Below are 18,865 nucleotides of genomic sequence, written 5' to 3' on the forward strand. Positions count from 1 at the left end.
AAAATTTCCCTTTTTATCTCATGATAGTGTTCACTCCTCCCTTTGCCCAGCGCCGTAGATCTCTGCTGGCCTGACTCTTAGTTCCACAGCAATGCGACTGTTTTAACTTTAATTCCTAATGCACTCCAGTTTAACTGAAGGTTTGTCCTCCTGGAAGGATTTACTTCAAAGGGACATTATTGCTTTTATCTGCTTCACACTAGCTGGTACATGGTAACCACAACCAAACAAAGAGCCACCTTTTACTTTACCATTGATTCAACATGGAGTGAGAGGGTGTTCTTGAAAGTATTTGCTCGGTATTAGGACACGGTCCTTTATACTGCTAGTGAGCTCAGTGGGCTCCTGCCAAAAAAATTGTACTAACAGGTTTACTGCAGAGATAGTTGTCAAGCATGATGTAGGCTTGGATTTAAGTTAGCATAGACATAAATAGCATCTAAAAGGTTAGGGTAGGGAGTTTCAGAGCAACCTAAGCAATTTAGACAGTCTTCCATTGCAAATAACGGATAGGTCTCTATGTCTTCTAGACTACTTTGAAGTTCTCCCCAAATTATTATTCACAATGTTCAGTTTAACCCCTTAAAAGAAAAAGCAGTTTTAGCATTACCTGATAAACCACATTCTTCTTCCCCATTTACCTACCAGTGCAATACCAGGGTGGCAGTAATGCTTCATCTCTCCCCTGCATTTTACCTCCTCCTGGCTGACTTTTACTCCTGCACTGCCCATTACAGTAAAGCAAAAATTTGATCCCCTTCCACCCCCTTCCCCCTACCCCCCATTCTCTTGCTGGAAAATGCAACAATCAAGTCTCTCTTCATACTCAATCCCCGTGCTCACTTTCAGCTGACAACTGCAGAGATGATCACTGTAAAGAATATTTTATTTATCGAAAGGTTTAATAGGGAAGACTGAACTCTGCTGCCTAGCTGCAGCTTATGATAGTGGAGTTGCAGTTGGTGATTCTTTGATGTGTTTCCTGGGCAGCAGATTTAGGATAAAGGAATTTGAAGTTGTGGGTTCTCCTGGGCACATATCCGAATGTGAAAGCTCGTCAGGGAAAGAGAGAAAGACTGGGCCAGTTTTGGGTTTGATCAAGCCCAGCTTCCCTCCTGGTCCTTCTGTCAGAATCTTTTCCCCATCAGGAGCACCATGGATATCTGGAAGGTCGGGCACAGGCATTCCTACCTCGGGGAGAACAGGATTCCCATCTATGTATTCAACTGGACTTTCTGGTAAGGTGTGGAGAGACACGTGTTCTTGTTGGGGCGGGAGAACTTTCACCCACCCCACTGTTTTTTCTAGATAGAGGGCTGCCTCACTAGCTTCAGTGGGAGATGGGTGCTTTTCTTCATGCTGCTTGTGCCTATGCTGGTGCTTCTGATGGGGATGGGCCCCTTTCCTTCTGGGGTGATGAGGATCTTCATGACTTCCATCTCCGCCATGACCTGGTTTATGGCTGTCTGTCTCCTTCTGCTTCTCAATGGCAGGCACCTAAATTGCAAAGAACAGACACACATACAATATTTAAGTTCCTTAAACCCGTTTCTCTGATGCAAGGAAACTCTTGGACTTGTTTATATTGAATATCAGCCCCAGGTCCAGGAAGCAATGGCCAAATACTGGAACTACACCGGCGGGAACAGTTACGGTAGACATTCAAGCTGCCTCTTACACTAGCATAGGTGATGGTTGCACAAAACCAGATAATGACACTGTTTCTTCACTTCTTTATCCCCATGCTGTGATCATGCTTATTTCTTGGACCCTTTGTAAAAATGTTCACTCACAGTTTGCATAAATGGCTCTACATGAAATTAGATTGTATTATCCTGTTCTACAACTCTCCCCCCCCACGACTCCCCCAACAAGACAGATTTCCTTCTGATTTGGCCTTAACATTTTCCTGGACATCATTTCACTCGTGAAGGAAAATAATGGGGGATTATCAGATTTTTAGTAGTTTTCCATTTTACTGTATAATGGAGCCTTGCCCAGTGAGATTGAGAAATACCTGTGGCTCATAGATTTCACAATCTATATTGACAAACTGATGATGATCAACTTGGCTGTTCACCACAGAGCCTTTGCAGAAACCGGTATGCTGAAAAAAAAGGAATGTCACATTAGTGCACATGAGCATTGCAACACACTGGCATTTAATGCTGAGCTTGCAAAATAGAAGATTATGAAAGATCAAAGAGCTTTAGCTCTACAAATATATTTAAAGACATACACAGTGCAAACTTTTGGACTGGGGTGGCAAAGTTACATAGCAAGGCAAGTTTCCAGGATGATTTTTCTTTTCTAAGCAGGGTTAGATGACTTGAGAATTAAAATGCAAGCAACGTCCAGTGCCCTAGCTACATTAGCACCGTTGCTATGACTGGTGTGGAGCTGCTGTGGTGATGGGGGGGGATTTTGGGAAAATGTCTGTGTAGGTAAGACTTATAAAGGAGGGTTGTATCATGTTTCAGAGAAAAAAAATCTAATTGCATCCTGGTGAATGAAAGCATGCTAGAATACTGATAGGAACAACTGTGTTTATACCTGGTAGTGGAGGCACATTTCTGGTTTTGGTGCTTCTGAGAACTGAATCTTTAACTACTATGCTAATTAAAACCTTTCTTTCTCTAATTCCACAAGTTTTCTTATTTTTGACTTCTTGAGGAGAACACACACATGTTGTGTATTCATTATTTATGGTTCATTTTCTGGCTGTTTACAAAAAACAGGTCACTTTTGCAAAGCACTAGCTGCTCTGCTTTCTCCTTACCGTATTTTTCTTTGCTACCCATGTTCATGCACGTCTTGGTAGGGATACAGTACTTTGTCTGGGAAGCTTTCCCTGTTGTATTGTGGACACTTATATAGAGCTTGGGCTTTAATGCCCATTACAATCAATAGAAAGAATACCATTGACTCCAGCCGGCTTTTAATAACACCCAAAAAGAAGAACAGAAAGGGGTAGGCAAAATGCTTGAGGCAGAATCCAAATATCTGCAAAGCTAAGTATTTTTGCAAGCAGAACAACTTACAGCCTTTTCAAATGGGAGAGGCTTGCATTTGGAGATATCAGCAATGGACTCATTTCTGGAGCAGGACGTCTCTTGAATTGTAAACTCTACAAAGTATGCGGGACCGACAACCCACTGTCAGAGTTGAGGAGAGACAAAAACCGTTTGCTATTATTAGTAGGCTTTGCAAAGGAAGTGGATAACAAGTCTCTTACCCAATCCTGGCAGACAAGGTTCTTTGGGTAAATGTAATATCTTTTATTAGACCAACTAAATAGCTTGAATAATTGTTCTTTGCAAACTTCCAGGTACAAACACCCTTCTTCAGGCATAGGGAGAGTCATCCAATATTGCACACTTTGGAATGAACACAAAGCTTCCCTTAATTACAGAGGGAACAGGGATGGGCTTAGGAGTTTGTTCAAGAATATTTTTTCTTCGTTCCTTGCTGCCTAACTGCCCAGCCCATACCTCTCGTACACATGAAATTCCCATTAAAGTACTGCTATTGCTCATGCATCAGTCATTTACCTAGAACCTTACATGAAAGAGCCCCACAGTGATTAAGCCCCTCAACCATATTTATCTACAGGGATCATTTAATCCATCCCAACTTCTGAGTTGGAAAATGAAAGCAGCTGAACAGCACAGAGTCACACTATACAAAGTTTAAGGTAGGGAGTGAAGACAAGTATCCTACCCAGTTGAACTAATCTTAGGGAGCAAAGATAAAACAAAATGATTTTAGCCAGGACTTTCATAGCTGTACATCACTGTGCTGAGAGATTAAGCCAATTCGGTGAGTTATAAGTGAACTTCAAAAGACAGCTCTCTCTTTTACACTAAGTACTTTGTTATATAAGGCCCCTCATTAGAGGTGGGTTGAAAGCAAATGCCCAAAACTGAACAGTCTTGAATTTTGGAATGCAAATCTGGAGCCAAATCAAAGCCCCAGGTTTAGACATTCCCAAAATGTGTAGGATCCAGAACCAACAGTTGGCGCTTGAGCCCAACTTATTGTAATCGTGCCACAGTTGTATTGGTGATTTCCAGGGGCCATATGAATCTTGGCTTTACCTGCATTGAAGCCTTGGTGACGTTGAGAACAGAAAAATAATGAGCCTCGGTGCTTTCGCTGTTGAATTTGGCAAGACTCACGACAGCCGTTTCCAGATACTTTGGCTCAGTCGGACAGCCAAAGATCGGACAATCAGGACATAACATCAGAATGGATCTTGTTGGAACTTGGTAGAGAATAAGAGATACTAGCTGGTAAGGGAGGTCTCAAAACATGACAGAAGCATTGGCTGTTATATGTTGGGGAGGTGCATGCATGTGCTTCTTAGGGATTTCAAGCCCTGATAGTACCTGGAATATCACATGAACAAACACACTGATCATTTGTAGACATGCTTAGTGTTTTCTAAACCATGTTAAGTGATTCATATCACACAGTTCAAATTAAATTTCAATTTGAATTAAGGGTTAATAGATGATCATTGACCGTCAGCCCATTAACAGACCCAATTCGCAGCCTCTGTATGTGGGTTTATGAACTTAGCACTTGGGGTTGGAATTAATTAGATGGCAATAATAAGCCTATTTAAGCACTGCTACATTGTTGCAACTCTACTGACCCTTATCTAAAGTGCTGTTCCAGAAGCCCTAATGCAGGGGCAGGCAATTATTTTGGGCAGAGGGCCGCTTACTGAGTTTTGGCAAGCCATTGACAGCTGCATGACAGGCAGCCTAGGGCAGATTAATATTAATTTTCTAAATTTTTTAGGGTCCTTGCGGGCCGGATAGAATGGCCTGGCGGGCTGCATCAAGCCCCGGCCCGCATTTTGCCCACCCCTGCCCTAATGGGTGCAATTGCCCTGAGTGTTGAAGACCATCTTAGCCAATGTAGGGGAGAGGGGAAAGGGGGTTTGCCCCCTTCTTCACAGATCAGTAGCCCTTGTGCTTGGGCAGGTCTAGGGGCTTAGTCAGGATCCTGATACTTGGTTACAGTGAGGTGTTGTTGGCATGTTTTATTTTGTAAAGGTTACTTGGTGCCTGATAGCCTCTGTTGTGTTGCAAAAACCCAATTGAGTTTCCCCTACCAAGATTGATACTTGCAATGCTTATCTGTTGAGATCCTAAGGGCTATTTTCCCTAAAAGCAACACACATATATATGTAAATTAATATAATTTAAATTGCCTAGTGTGGACTGCCCTAGTCTGCATTAACTTAGCAGAGGTCATTGCGGGACACCTGGCATGGCTTTACGAGCACTCGTGGTACTCTGGTGTGGTGCCAGAGGACTGGAAAGGGGCCAGTGTGGTTCCCATTTTCAAAAAAGGGAGGAAAGAGGACCCAGGGAACTATAGGCCAGTTAGTCTTACCTTGATCCCGGGTAAGATTTTTGAGAGAATTATCCTGGTACATGTCCATGAGGAGCCGGCAGGGGAGGTTATGCTTAGGGGCAACCAACATGTGTTCATTAGAGGCAGGTCCTGTCAGACCAACCTGGTGGTCTTCTATGACCAAGTCACAAAATCCTTAGACACAGGGGTAGCAGTGGATGTAGTCTTTCTGGACTTCAGGAAGGCCTTCGACACTGTCTCACCCCATTCTCATTAAAAGACTAGGGGACCGTGGCATCGACACCTACACAGTCAAATGGGTTGCTATAACTGGCTGGAGGGCTGCACCCAGAGAGTGGTGGTGGATGGGTCATTTTCGACCTGGAGGGCTGTGGGCAGTGGGGTCCCCCAGGGCTCCGTCCGTGGACCCGCGCTTTTCAACATCTTCATCAGCGACTTGGACGAGGGGGTAAAAAGCACCCTGTTCAAATTTGCTGACGACACTAAGATGTGGGGTGAAGTGGGCACACTAGAAGGGAGGAATAGGCTGCAATCAGACCTAGACGGGTTACAGGGGTGGGCAGATGAGAACAGGATGGGTTTCAACGCTGACAAGTGCAAGGTGCTGCACCTGGGGAGAAAGAACCAGCAACATACCTACAGGCTGGGGAACTCCATTCTCATCAGCAGAGAGGCAGAAAAGGATCTTGGAGTCATTATCTATTTCAAAATGAACATGGGCCGACAGTGTGGGGACGCGGTCAGGAAGGCCAACCACACCTTGTCATGCATCCACAGATGCATCTCAAGCAGGTCCAAGGAGGTGATCCTCCCCCTCTATGCGGCACTGGTCAGGGTGAAGTTGGAGTATTGCATCCGGTTCTGGGTGCCGCACTTCAGGAGGGATGTGGCCAATATGGAGCGGGTCCAGAGGAGGGCCACCCGCATGATCAGGGAGCAGCAGGGCAGGCCCTACGAGGAGAGGCTACGGGACCTGAACTTGTTCAGCCGCCACAAGAGAAGGCTGAGGGGGGATCTAGTGGTCATTTACAAACTAGTCAGAGGGGACCAGCAGGCATTGGGGGAGTCCCTGTTCCCCTGAGCACTACCAGGAGTGACTAGAAATAACAGTCACAAGCTGGCAGAGGGTAGATTCAGACTAGACATCAGGAGACGCTACTTCACTGTCAGGGCGGCTAGGATCTGGAACCAACTTCTAAGCGAAGTGGTGCTGGCTCCTCCCCTTGGGGTCTTTAACAGGAGGTTAAATGAACACCTTGCTGGGGTCTTTTGACCCCAGTACTTCTTTCTGCCGTGGCAGGGGGTCAGACTTGATGAGCTGCTCAGGTCTCTTCTGACCCAACCAACTATGAAACTATGAAACTTTAATCCCCATTTAGTGAGGATTAGTTAATTTGGACTGGAGCCAGTTTTAATTCGGACTACACATGTCCACATGTATATTGTGACAGCTGTAGTCTGGATTCAACCTAGAAAACGTAACGTCTATAAATGGCCACTATGATCAAACTCCACAAATCCAATCAACCCTTCTCAGACAAACAGGAGGGGGCCATGATTCATTGTAGAGCAGGGGCAGGCAATTATTTTGGGCAGAGTGCTCCTTACCAAGTTTTGGCAAGTCATCAAGGGCCACATGGGTAGCCCTGCCCCATGGCAGGTGCCTCCACTTTGGTTGTCTTCTTGGGACTGGAAGTCCTGCCCCCTTTCCCCTGACCTTTGTCACCAAAAGTCCCTCCCCTTGCACCCCAGAATTACTCCTTTCAGCAAGGGATTTTGCCATCTGTGAACCAGAAAAGTACCAAATTCTATTCTAAAAATCAAACATGCAGCCCGGGGATTGAGAACCCCTGCATTACAACATTCATTAATTTCATTTCGAAAAAATATTTTTGTCCTGATTTACATGTGTTTGTGTAGTGTACACAGAGGTGATTATATAATAGCTTAAAATGAAGTCTTACTTTTGTATATTGTAGGAAGGTGTGGGTGGGAGGGTGGGTATAGGTTTGTGGGTATGTGGGGTGTGCAAGAGGGTGTGTGTCTGTAGGGAGATTTGTGGGCAGGGTGGACAGATGTGGGGGGGGTGTGGGTATGGGTTTTGTGGAGGGCTGCGAGTGTGTGGGAGGAGAGTGGTTGGGGAGGGTTGTGGCTTGAATGGAGGGGGAGGGTTTGCCCACAGCCCGCCCACCTCTTCCCCCCCACCCCCACAGCAGGCAGAGCCCCTGCCAGTGCTCTGTGCTCCTGCCGCTCCTGGCCCCAGAGTACTGGTGTGGGTCCTGTGCTCCTGCTCACTGCCACTTGTCCCCCATCTACCTCTGCTGCCCTTCTCCTGCTGCTTCCTCATCCCTCCCTCCCTCTCCCCACTGCCCCTCCACCCCCTGCCTCTCTAGTACCATATCCCAGCTGCTCCTGTGGTCCTGGTGTTGCAGCTGGCAATCACATGATGCCAGAGCATGGCGCGAGAAGTAGGGAGGTCGGGGGTGGGCAGGGAAATGGCTGCAGCAGGCAGGAGGAAAGGGTAGCGAGCAGGTGCATGGAGCACAGTGACAGTTGGATGGGAGCGCGGGGCCCGTGCCAGTGCACAAGGACCAGTGCTGGCAGGGCCCAGAGTGGGGCTGCAGGAGTGCGGTGTCCGGGCTGCCAGGGGCTCTATGGAGCTGGGCTGTGCTGCTCAAGCAGGGAGCCAGCCCGGCTCCATAGACATCTTTGACAGGCAGCCAGGGGCAGATAAATATTCATTTTCTAAATTTTTTAGGGGCCCCATGGCCTGGATCGAATGGCCTGGCAGGCTGGATCTGGCCTGCGGGTCATATTTTGGCCACCCCTGCTCTAGAGATTGTTGGCTTTTGCCATGGCAGGCTAAGCATGGCTCCCCTCCCATTGCCTGGATTTTGGTTGCTGTGGCACAAAGGCCCGCTGGTCAGAGATCCACTTGGTAGCGAGCCAGAGGGAAAAAAACCTTAAAAGCTGGCAGTTCCCGGCCAGGAAGCAGCAAAGAGATAGGACACTGAGGAGACGTGCCAATTCAGCATGTCTGTTAGGTGGCTTCCACCTGCGCGGCTCCAGTGAGGCATCAATTGTACTCTACATCTGACTTCTCATGGCATCCACCGGGTGAACAGTGGGGCAGCCTTCGCTTGCTGTCTTTTGGGGATGCCCCCTCACTCTACATATATAAAATGCTATGGTTCCTGCTAGTGGTGGTTTGCATTTCTCACAACAATTAAGACAAACCAAGCCCAGGGCTTTTAGTTCACGTAGAGAGGGCCTCAAAGCACAACAATTACCAGCTGGACTTTTGGTTCAATTGATTATAGACATAGGGATTAGTTTGGCAAATTCTGATCCAGTTCAGCAAAATTCAGAAGTTTGAGTGGTATGGACTCATTTCTAATATGCAAAGTATAAAATAGGACACTATCTCTAATGGCTCTTCTACCCATGGGGCTCCAGCTGAGAGAAGGGGAACAAGACCCTGCTGTCTTTCCCACAGACAAATGAAAAGGTGAAAAATAGGATTCCTAAGAAAGGAAGTTTGGTCTGAATAAGGCCTGAAGGGTCCCACCTGCTTGCTTAGGAATAATATCTCACCAGCATAAAATAACACTAGTAATTTCTGGAATTTTGTTTCATTGCTAGCTTCAGCCATATTGATTAGCAAAAGATGAATGCTGCAAACCATAACCATGCATTTCATTTTTGCAGCCTCCTAGGCACCACACAGACTATTCAATAGTCCAGTCATGCAGGAATAAGAGAAACAACTCTATCTAGTGGCCAAAGTGAGAGGCAGCAGGTTATGCTTCTAACTCTGCTACTGACTTGCTATGGGAACTTGGGCAATTGCAATTCTTTCGGCATTTCAGTTTCTCCTGCTGAGAAACTGGGCTAATAATATTTATCCACCTCCTGTCAAGCACTGAGGGCTTTGGATGAATGGGGGAAAGTAACGGCATCATGTTCAAATGGCCTCCTGCCTACTTTCCAAAGTAAGGCCACACTTCATTCCTAATGGCCACTAAAATAAGCATGTTAAATAATGACATACCTGGCCGCAAAGTACACTCATAGGAATGCAGGTGGGCTATTCTCTTGGGGTTGTTAATGTAGAGTGTTGTTCTGCACTGCCCAAATACCTGAAGCAATACAAATATGTACTGTAAGCGTCGTGGACCTGCCATGTCCGATAGCAAGGGAGGAAAGTGGCAGAAAAGTGCTGGCCTCAGGTCTGTGGCACTAAAGAATACCCCCCACTGCCAATGCCTCCACCCTACTAAAGAGATCCTGGATAAGTACAATGCCATTCATGTCAGTTTATACCTCATGAATATAAGTGATTCTGGCACAGTCAGTTCATCCTGTCTGTAGCTTTAAGGCTAGGGACAGAAGTAACGTGTAAATTTGTAACACAACAGAAATTCAGTGCACGTAAACTGTTTTCAAAATGGCCAAAACCAGTTTAAGGTAAACTTGGATGGATGTAGTATTGGACTTAACTGATTTAGGTTAAATCAGTTTACTGAACTTCTGTCCCAGATCTCCTCCAGATTCAAGTTAACTTACAGTCCCCCAGCATCCCAGGATGCTTTGCACCACCCCTACAACACTGTTCCCCCTGCACAACTGGGTGGGCTAGCTAGCCTTGGCCCAAGCTTTTTGCTCTAGCTGAGCAGGGAGGCATGCGCTGTCCCCACCACCGCTTTTGGCCTGAGCCCTGGCAGGAATGTGGCTGCTTTTCCAGAATCGAAAGTAAATGTCTGTTCACTTGCTTATCAGTTCAATCTATGCAGTTTAGACTCACCTGCGAAGATTGAATCAATTCAGCCTTGGGCTTTTTGATTGTCTGTAGTTAGCCTAAATGTTAACAAACATAAGGGACTCTGAGTGACCCCCAGCATTCCCACTAGTGGGAACAAGGCATCAGTACCATGAGCTTCTGGAATCTGTTGGTGAACAATGTCTAATGGGATCACGGCGGATCCTAATGGAGAGGTTCCGGTGTATAAAAAGTGGATGGTCCAGGCTATGTTCAGTGCCTTCTAATGCCAATAACATTTTTAGTATATTTGATCAGCATATTAATTAGTTTTTTGCATTTCAGATTTACATTTAAAAAATTAAAACTGCTTGATGTAGATTTTTTAATGAAAAATCTGGTAGTTTTTCTTTCTATTCTTTCAGGGCTTTTTGTATTAGGTTGTCATAATAAAAGAATTAAAATAAACTCCAAATCACATGTTCTATAAGGTGAGTCTCTTTCATTCCTCTATTGCTAGACTGGTTGAAAAAAAAAAGCTTTATAGACTTGCTATAAAAAAATAACCACTGCTCTAACTGGGATATTTGCCAGCAATGGGGAATTGAATCTGGTTGAAAAAAATACTGAAATTTCAAATTTTTCGAATGCTTGTCTACTCTATGACCTGATCTGATAACTGCAAAAATAAATTTATAATTTAATTTTTTTTCACAGTATTTTGGTTGATATCCCCCCACCCCCCACAATTTTCCTGCTTCCTAAAAATGTGTGTGGAGGACATTTTCTTCATTCAGTGGTAGCTGAGGCATACACATACATTTACACATGTGCTTAAATATAAAACCACAGTCCTTACCGTTTTATGTTGGGGTCGGGTTTTACAGTTCTTCCACAACCTTCTGCTGAGGACGTGGCATTCAGTTTCTGCCACGTCCAAGATGAGATAGAAAACAGAACCACTGGTTTCCTAAAAATAAGGAAGACAAAGGTTGAGTCCTAATTTAACTTAGCACAAAGCAGAGAGGAATAAAGAGAAGGGATGGATACCTATTAAAAAGTTCAGATGATTGGTTCATACCAGCACCCAAGTAAATTGAAAAATTTGTGGGCAAATCCTTAGCTGTTGAAAAGCAATACGTGGAAGATGAGGGTTTAGCCAGGTAAGAACAGGCTCTGTTACAGTAATTGTGATGCTTCTGACCATCAAAGAAACCTGAGTTATTACAAAGAACAGTCTCTCTTGAGTTATTGTAATGCTTCCAGTTCTGGGGCCAACCAGAAACCGAGAAAGATAATTAAACATCGCAGTGGGAAATTGGCTTTGATATAGTTAACTGAATGTTGTGGTATAAAGGAGATTTAGGCTTGTTCCAATCTTAGTGCAAGCAAAAGAATTATTTATAAGTCTATCGGATCAGTTAATAACATACATGGTTGAGGCTGAATTTTCCCAGCATGCCCTGTGCTTATAATATCAGAAGCATTATTGATATCCCCTGGTGTGGAATCTTCTCCTGGGGACTCCATAAGGTTGACATGCTTTGCAGTCACTGCATGGGTACCTGTGATGTTTATCTGCTGTTATAAATATCCCTTTGGGAAAAGAAAGTCTGGGTGTCCCTCTCAGACTATGAATATAGTGCAAATGGATTACAGAGCATAGGTGTAACCTGCATGTTTTACACGGCCCCATCTGACTTTTTCCCAGTTCAAATGAAGGGACAGAAGTATCAGGGAGAAGACTGGATTTTAGCAGTAATATTCTGCATGTGTTTAGAGCACAAGGCAACTCAGCTAGAAAGACCTTGGAACATATTTGTAATTAGCCCTAGGAAGTAGACTGTGGCAGTCATGAAACACATCCGTTGCCAGTTACTGTGGTATTGTGGGCAATCTGCCGGGAGGTTATGCCCAAGCACCCTCTGAGCCAATCTGGACATTGGTGGGAGGAGGGAAAGGTTATAAATATGGGACTTAAGGACAATCTTGGGGACACAATAGCTGATCCAGTGGTATTGACAACTGTGTTGACTATTAGGACACACATCAGTTTTACACGTGATACCCCTAAGGTTTAATTGCATGTACTGCTTTTGAAGTCCTGAAAAGACCAAAATCTGCACCTCAGCAAGGAGTTATGCTGAGGTGCAGGGGATGAGGAGTACAAAAATAGCCTCTGTATCTTTCTACCCTGTTACCCAGCGCCATCTGCACATGGAAGTAGATTTAATTTTTACGTATGTATAACATGACCTGGTTTAGAAATAAAACATGCTAGCTAATTTAGATTACATTAGCAAGGCAGCGTGGCAGAGACTACTTTGTTCAAAGAGGCATAAGATTTCTTAGACTACAGCTTACTTTGTCAGGTGCTATGAACAGACTTGCAGAGAGTAGGAGTGCTACTAATGGCATAGATTAAATTAGTATGGAGAGGTCATGTCTACACATACATTCAAGTGTAACTGAATTTAATGCGTATTAAGCCCATGTGCATTAAGTGATTTTGACAGGTGTCTACACATGAAGGGACTTGGCACTAAAGTTAGTCCCAAGTCCCTGCAGCCCTGCCTTGTGACCCTCTGGCCACAGGGGGGAACTCCAGCCTCCAGTCACATGGCTGCCAGCACTTGGCAGTTGTGTTGAAGCCAGAGTTAGTTGCCAGCACCTGGCAGCCATCTGGGGAAATTCTGATCCCTGGCCAGCCCCTTCCCTGCCCAGAAGCTGCATGCCCATTGCAGGGCAGCACGTGGCAGCTCCCTCCTTGCCCATCCTGCCTCCCCGTGCCAGAGCTGCTGCTGCCCCTACCAGCAATGCCCAGCACCCTGCTGCTCCAGCCTGGCCCCTGCCAGTGAGCCATGAGCACCCCATGCTTCTGCTAGCCATGGTGCTGGTTGTACTGGTCCCAGCAGGCCTTGCTCCCTTGCCCAGGCCTCAGGACATCCATACACCCACTAGCAGGGGCCAGGGCACTGGCTGTGGGAGGCCTTGCCTGACCTTCTCCTCTTGCGCTCCCTGCTCCAGCCCACCTGCCCCACCATCCACACACCCTGTACCCCCTGCCAACCCCCAACACCACTCTCAGGATATGCACATGGGTAAAACAAAAAAGCTTTGTTCCCCTCAAAACTCCCATTTCCATCCCTCCCTCTTCCCCCCCAACCAACAGAACCCGCTCCCCCCTCAACCAACAGAGCCCCTCCACCACCCTGCCCACCCACCAACAATAAAAAACCCGCTTACAAGTGGGAAACTATATACAAAGGGAAAACTATATATAAGGGGAAAACTATTTCCACTGTTTTGAGTCTTGAAGCCCAGAGTGGGGGTTGTGGGGTGGGGCCCAGGGAGCAGGGTCCCAGGGCAGGTGCCCAGCATCTTAGCTCCTGGATGTTCCCTGGGGCTGCGCTCAGGACAGCCCCTAGTGGTAGGGTAGACCCAGCCCTAAAGTTAGTTCTGGGTTGCGTCAATACATGGGTTAATGCACATGAACTAATCACACCTTTATTTGATACCTTCATTTGCAGGTATCAAATTTAGGTGTGATTAGCCCAAGTTAATGCACATTAAGGGTGCACGTATGTAGACACGTGCCCGTAATGCACATTAACTGAGGCTAATGCACATTCAAGCATCTTGTGTAGATGCACCCAGACCATAGGATGTGTCAAAGAATATTTGTCAGCTTCTGTAAATGTCAGTGTTTCATAGCTTAGCATGGCATTTGAGAACCAGACTCATTATTTTTTATTATGTCCTAGCTTAGGAAAAAAAATATCTTATTGCTATTTGATTAATGCTATGCATCTCTGATTTAGTTAGTCTACAGCAGTTTTTCTCAACCTTTTTAGATTCAAGGTACCCCTCGTTAGACTCAAGACACCCCGGGGAAACTGTCAGCTCTTTTTTCATGTATTTTTTTGACTATAGAAAATTACAAGAGCAATTCTTCTCTTGCAAAGAACTCAGAAAGACAACAGGTCAGAATGTTTTTCAACACTATAGGTTCCTATTTGAAATCTCTGGATTTATCTTGTGATTTACCTTTATCTTTATCTGATGTATCTATCAGTGCTAACATTACATGGCACCCTGTGGCACCTTTGAAAGAATTGCACAGCACCCTAGAGTGCTTGCAGCACCCTAGTTGACAATCACGTGGTCTTCAAGGTATAAACGTTCCCTGCTTTCTCTCTGATTAATGGCCAAAGACCTGCACATTTACAAAGACTGAAGTTGGTATTTGTTACTTGAGCTTCTGTAGTGGTCACCTAAGCATTCTGAATGTAGAGCATTTAAATTGTACATCGAACAGATGTATTTGTGATCAGCCTATGTTAGTTGTTAATTGTGTATACTCAGCTGAACCAAGAAGATTGGTTTTAAAGCATTGGGGAATTTGGCAATATTAGAAGGATTAAAGAGAATCAAACTGAACCAAAGTCCTTGTATTTCCCTCTTCCAGGCCTCCAGTGTCAGACCAGCTCTTATACATAGACAGGGTCTGAGTATATGGTACAACCTGTGTCAGCTTTTTTTATTCACTTTCAGAGCCATTGGCCTCCACTGGGGAAATGATAGCTCAAGATTTCGTGCTGAGCAGATCTCAGAGGATACCATTCTTATTTACACTCTTACAAGACTATTAGGAAGAGCCTTTGGTATCTGCTCAGCATTGAGTAACACCTGATGCCTGTTTTCTGAAGAGGCTCTGGGCCCCTCGCTTTGATGCTGCTGACATCAAAGCCCCAAGCCCAGTGTTTGCTGAAGAGTCCTGGAACCAGGAGGGTTTTAGTAACCACAGGGGGCAACTTGGTGTGCGTGCAGACGTTTAGGCAGCCCGTTGGGGAGGCACTCTGACTATGGTGCTTTACACAAAAGTGCCATGGATAGAGTGTCATTGCGGGGCAGGTGAGGGCTTGCAACCTGTCTACAGCAGACCTGGCAAGTGGACAGAGGCACTCCAGCAGCCTCCCAGGAGGCTACCAGCCCCACCACCCCCTGCCAGCTGGCAACAACTATCAGCAATGGTTGGGGGGCGGAGGATGGATCCCTCACCATGCAACCCCCCAAACTACCCCTGCTGGGGTCTTGGGAGGGGTTGGCTTGGGCCCATGTGCCAGGGGAAGCTCCTTTCCCCGCCCTTCCCCTGGATAAGCCACTTGACAGTGGCAGCCTCCTCACTGCCATGCTTAGAGCTGGGGCAGGGGGTGGGGCGGAGACACAGCCCCCACCTTGCAGGCTTGGCCCATAAGGCCCCAGCAGGGGTAGCTGGTGGGGGGGAGAGGGGGGGAAGGTGAGGAGGGTCCATGTGCACTAGCAGGGCTCCCTCCCGTCTCGCCCAGCTGCACAGGGAGGAGACAGAGCTTTTTCTGTCTCCTCCCTGTGACAGCCCCTCAAAGGCCCTGGGATGTGGGCAAAATGGCCCCAAATTAACCTTCAATGCAAACCTGTACATAAGTTCGGTAGGGTGCTCTGCCCTAGAGCCCCTTCATCTAATACTACATTAGATGAGGGTTCACTTTTCATGCAATCTGCCATTTTTAAAGAGTTCTGCAGCCCTGAACATTTATGTTATAGCTTCAGAGCACTTTTGGTGGCTTCATTACACAAAAAAGTGTAACTTCTGTACACACCTTGAAGTAGGCAGGGGGACATGCTGCAAAGAAAAGGGAAATACATCTCCAAAGCTAACGACAAGGTGAAAGCTAGTGAAAAGCCTATCATTGAGGTGCCTTGTTCAGCATTTCCTCTGACTGAAAGCATCCTTGTGTCAGGGACTAAACTCTCATTGACTTCAATTACAGCAATATTGAGCCACAGTTTGCTTAGGGTAGAAGTCGTTTTGGAAAAGTTGTCATCCTAGCTATTGGTTGAGAAAATGAGGTGGGGGAAGAGGAGAGAGAATATATTTTTTCTACTGACTGACAGCAAAAAGTCAATTCCTTGAATCTTTTTGAGGAACAAAGGCTTCCAAGGGCTCTATTAGCATGTTTGAATATTCATGGCCTATTCAAATACGCATTATATATTCCATTCCCACAGCAGCACCCGTGTGACAGAAGGTTCAGCTGATCTGTTCTGCTATTCCAGGTTGTGTTGGGGGCACCTCCTTTGGTATCTTTTGTAAACAAAGGGAAATAAGAGTAAGTCAAAATAGAAAATAACCAAACAAAGCAAGACACAAGCTGTGCCTTAAAGGAAATACGGGAAATATCAAGGGATGCAAGTGAAGGACCATATGTAAAATTGAGCTCCACATTGTCTCTTGTGTAGAATCTGGAGGCTTGTGATTTGGAAACAACCTGTTATTATTTACAGAAACCTGTGTACAAGTATTTATTGTACAGAGGTGATAGTTTACTGCTGCCTTTGTGGTTGGCCTGCTCCTATTCCACCACCTGGAAGTCCTTGACCTCATGCAGCATCTCATGGGATAACAGACTTCCTGGACTCTGTGTGTATCCAGGAGTTCTTATTCTATGACCATTTTGTACTGCAGTGTTTGGCACAGGTGAAGCAAGAAGGACCCACCAATGAGCAAGTACCTCCTGGGCCATCCGCACAAGTTCTGATATGGGTTAGAGTAGCCCAGGGTTGCTCTAATTCAGGGGTGGCCAGCCTATGCCATACATGCCACAAGTGGCACAGGCAGCCTCTGTGCGTGGCATGTGGCAGATCAGGGAGGGGACAGGCAGCCCAGCAGCAGACAGGACAGAGAGCAGAGCAGCAGATCAGGCTAGGCATACAAGGCAGGGAGTAGAAAGGAGAGCAGGAGATTGGGATCAGAGTGGCACACGGAGATAGCACGAGGCTAATTTGTGACATGCCTGCTGAAAAGGTTGCCCACACTGCTCTAATTTATGCCAAGAGTAGTAGGCCCTAATGGGTCATGTCCAGTTGGTGATTGCGAGGGCACACTATGCTGTAGCTACACCCACAGCCTACCCATCAACAGCTTTGATATGCCCCTGATGATGAGGCCAGTTCAGCAGATAGTGCAGGACTGGGTTCTGCTGTTTCTGTGGCAGCTGAGAGTGCCTCCAGCAGAGAAAGTCTCAGCAGGCTTGATCCAGTTACTTCCTAGGCATTTTTGTCCCACCTACGCTGTGTGGGGATGTGGAGGAGTAGTGAATTTGGCCTTAAGCATGCTGGAACATGCATGCATATTTATTGTCAAGGGTTCTGATTACTGAGGGTAAATCTAGCCACAGCACCTTCCTGTGCAGATTGTTAGAGAAGCTGGGCCCTAGTTAGGAGAAATGGTGACAAATCCTAACACATGTGGGAAACCTGTAAATATTCAGCACTGCGCCTGAGCTTCTCTGATGCCACAGGCTGTTTGCCTTAAAACAATGCAAACGAACACAGAGAGAAGCTTATGTTAGTGAACAGCTGCATCAGGGAATGCTAATGACATGTTTGTATAATGCTTAGCACCTTAGACCATTATACACATTATAGGCTGGCATCACAGAGATTCTGGCTGGGGCTCCAGGATGCTACTGCCATGCAAACTTTCACAAAAAGAGAGCGAGGCCGTTATATTTTTAAAAAAGAAATCCAACGTGGTGTTTGCACGTGAGATGGTTTCTAAGCTGTTTTGATGATTCAGTCTTTCCTAAGTGCCCAGTTGCAGCGATTCCCTGAACCCAGTTCACTGTTGTCTTGCATCTGGTATATTCATTTACCCCTGGGCCAGGTGGGTTTCAAGATTGTATTGAACTTGGAGTGGTGGGGTTTTACCCCCACTTTGCACAGAAGTGCACAAGGTTCATTGCAGCAGAGAATCAACCCTGATGCTCCACTCCCAGGTGCTCAAGTAGCTCATGAAGCTGTTTCTTCAGGTTTGTGTGCAAGCCTGAACCCCATAAACCTTTAACCTTTTACATTGGGCTCATCTGACCCCAGCAGTCCTTTCTTTCCTGTCTAAGAGCAGGAGGGCTGGACCTGATGATCTCATGAGATCCCTTCCAGCCCCTAACTTCTATGAATATATGAACTGAGGAAAATGTTCAGACACAGGGCAGCAATTCCCTCCACCTGCAAAACACCCAGAGCACAAAAGGGTTGCTTACCTGGGGGTGTTCCAGGACGCTGAAAATTCGATTCAGCCTAAGCACGTAGCCCTCGGTTCGTCCAGTATTGATTTGGCCCAGAGCCACATCTACCGCTGACTCCACTGCTGAGTCATTGCATGCAGGGAAGAGGAAAGGACTTTGCAGTTCCTTCACAGGAGTAGAGAAAGCCTGGGAGCACAGTGCCTGTATGCCAAGGAAAAGCAAAATAAGCAGGGCCATTCTGCATGAAAACAGTTGCTGCAAGGGATTGCACTTGGAAGTCAGGACAAGGAAGCCAAGGCTAGCCCACAAGAACAGACTATTGAAATGGATTCAGGACGTTTTATACCCATAGTGTCCCATTTATACAGCCTACTGACCATCACCTTTCAACTGCAGACAGAGCAACTGCAAACACTAAGTCAATGATTAGAAGATTGTACATAAGTCAGGTGGCTGTTTATAGACTAGATTGTGTTCTTAGCTGGATCTCTCTTACGTGGAATTCATCAGGCAGGTTCACCTCGGACAGTTCACCTCAGTGATTTGTATAGTCAGTGACAAAATTCTTGCCGGTTCTACCAGGAATGGGACCGGGCCCACCATCTTGGTAACTGATTTTGCACTTCTCTTGTTAAATTAAATGTGCATTAAT

The 18,865-nt window shown here is 46.0% G+C and overlaps 1 protein-coding gene across 1 annotated transcript; it reads right to left on the reverse strand.

Moving 5' to 3' along the window:
* Nucleotides 1-868: 868 nt before the first annotated feature.
* On the reverse strand, nt 869-18,555 carry FETUB (fetuin B). The gene is made up of 7 exons (XM_006260767.4): nt 18,229-18,555; nt 11,007-11,117; nt 9,440-9,527; nt 4,098-4,264; nt 3,042-3,155; nt 2,018-2,107; nt 869-1,497 (listed from the first exon to the last, which is right to left on the reverse strand). The coding sequence occupies exons 1-7, from the start codon at nt 18,448-18,450 to the stop codon at nt 940-942; spliced, it is 1,350 nt and encodes a 449-aa protein (XP_006260829.1). The 5' UTR covers nt 18,451-18,555; the 3' UTR covers nt 869-939.
* Nucleotides 18,556-18,865: the final 310 nt, after the last annotated feature.

Source organism: Alligator mississippiensis, chromosome 7 (genome assembly GCF_030867095.1).
Source record: "Alligator mississippiensis isolate rAllMis1 chromosome 7, rAllMis1, whole genome shotgun sequence".
NCBI lineage: Eukaryota > Metazoa > Chordata > Crocodylia > Alligatoridae > Alligator > Alligator mississippiensis.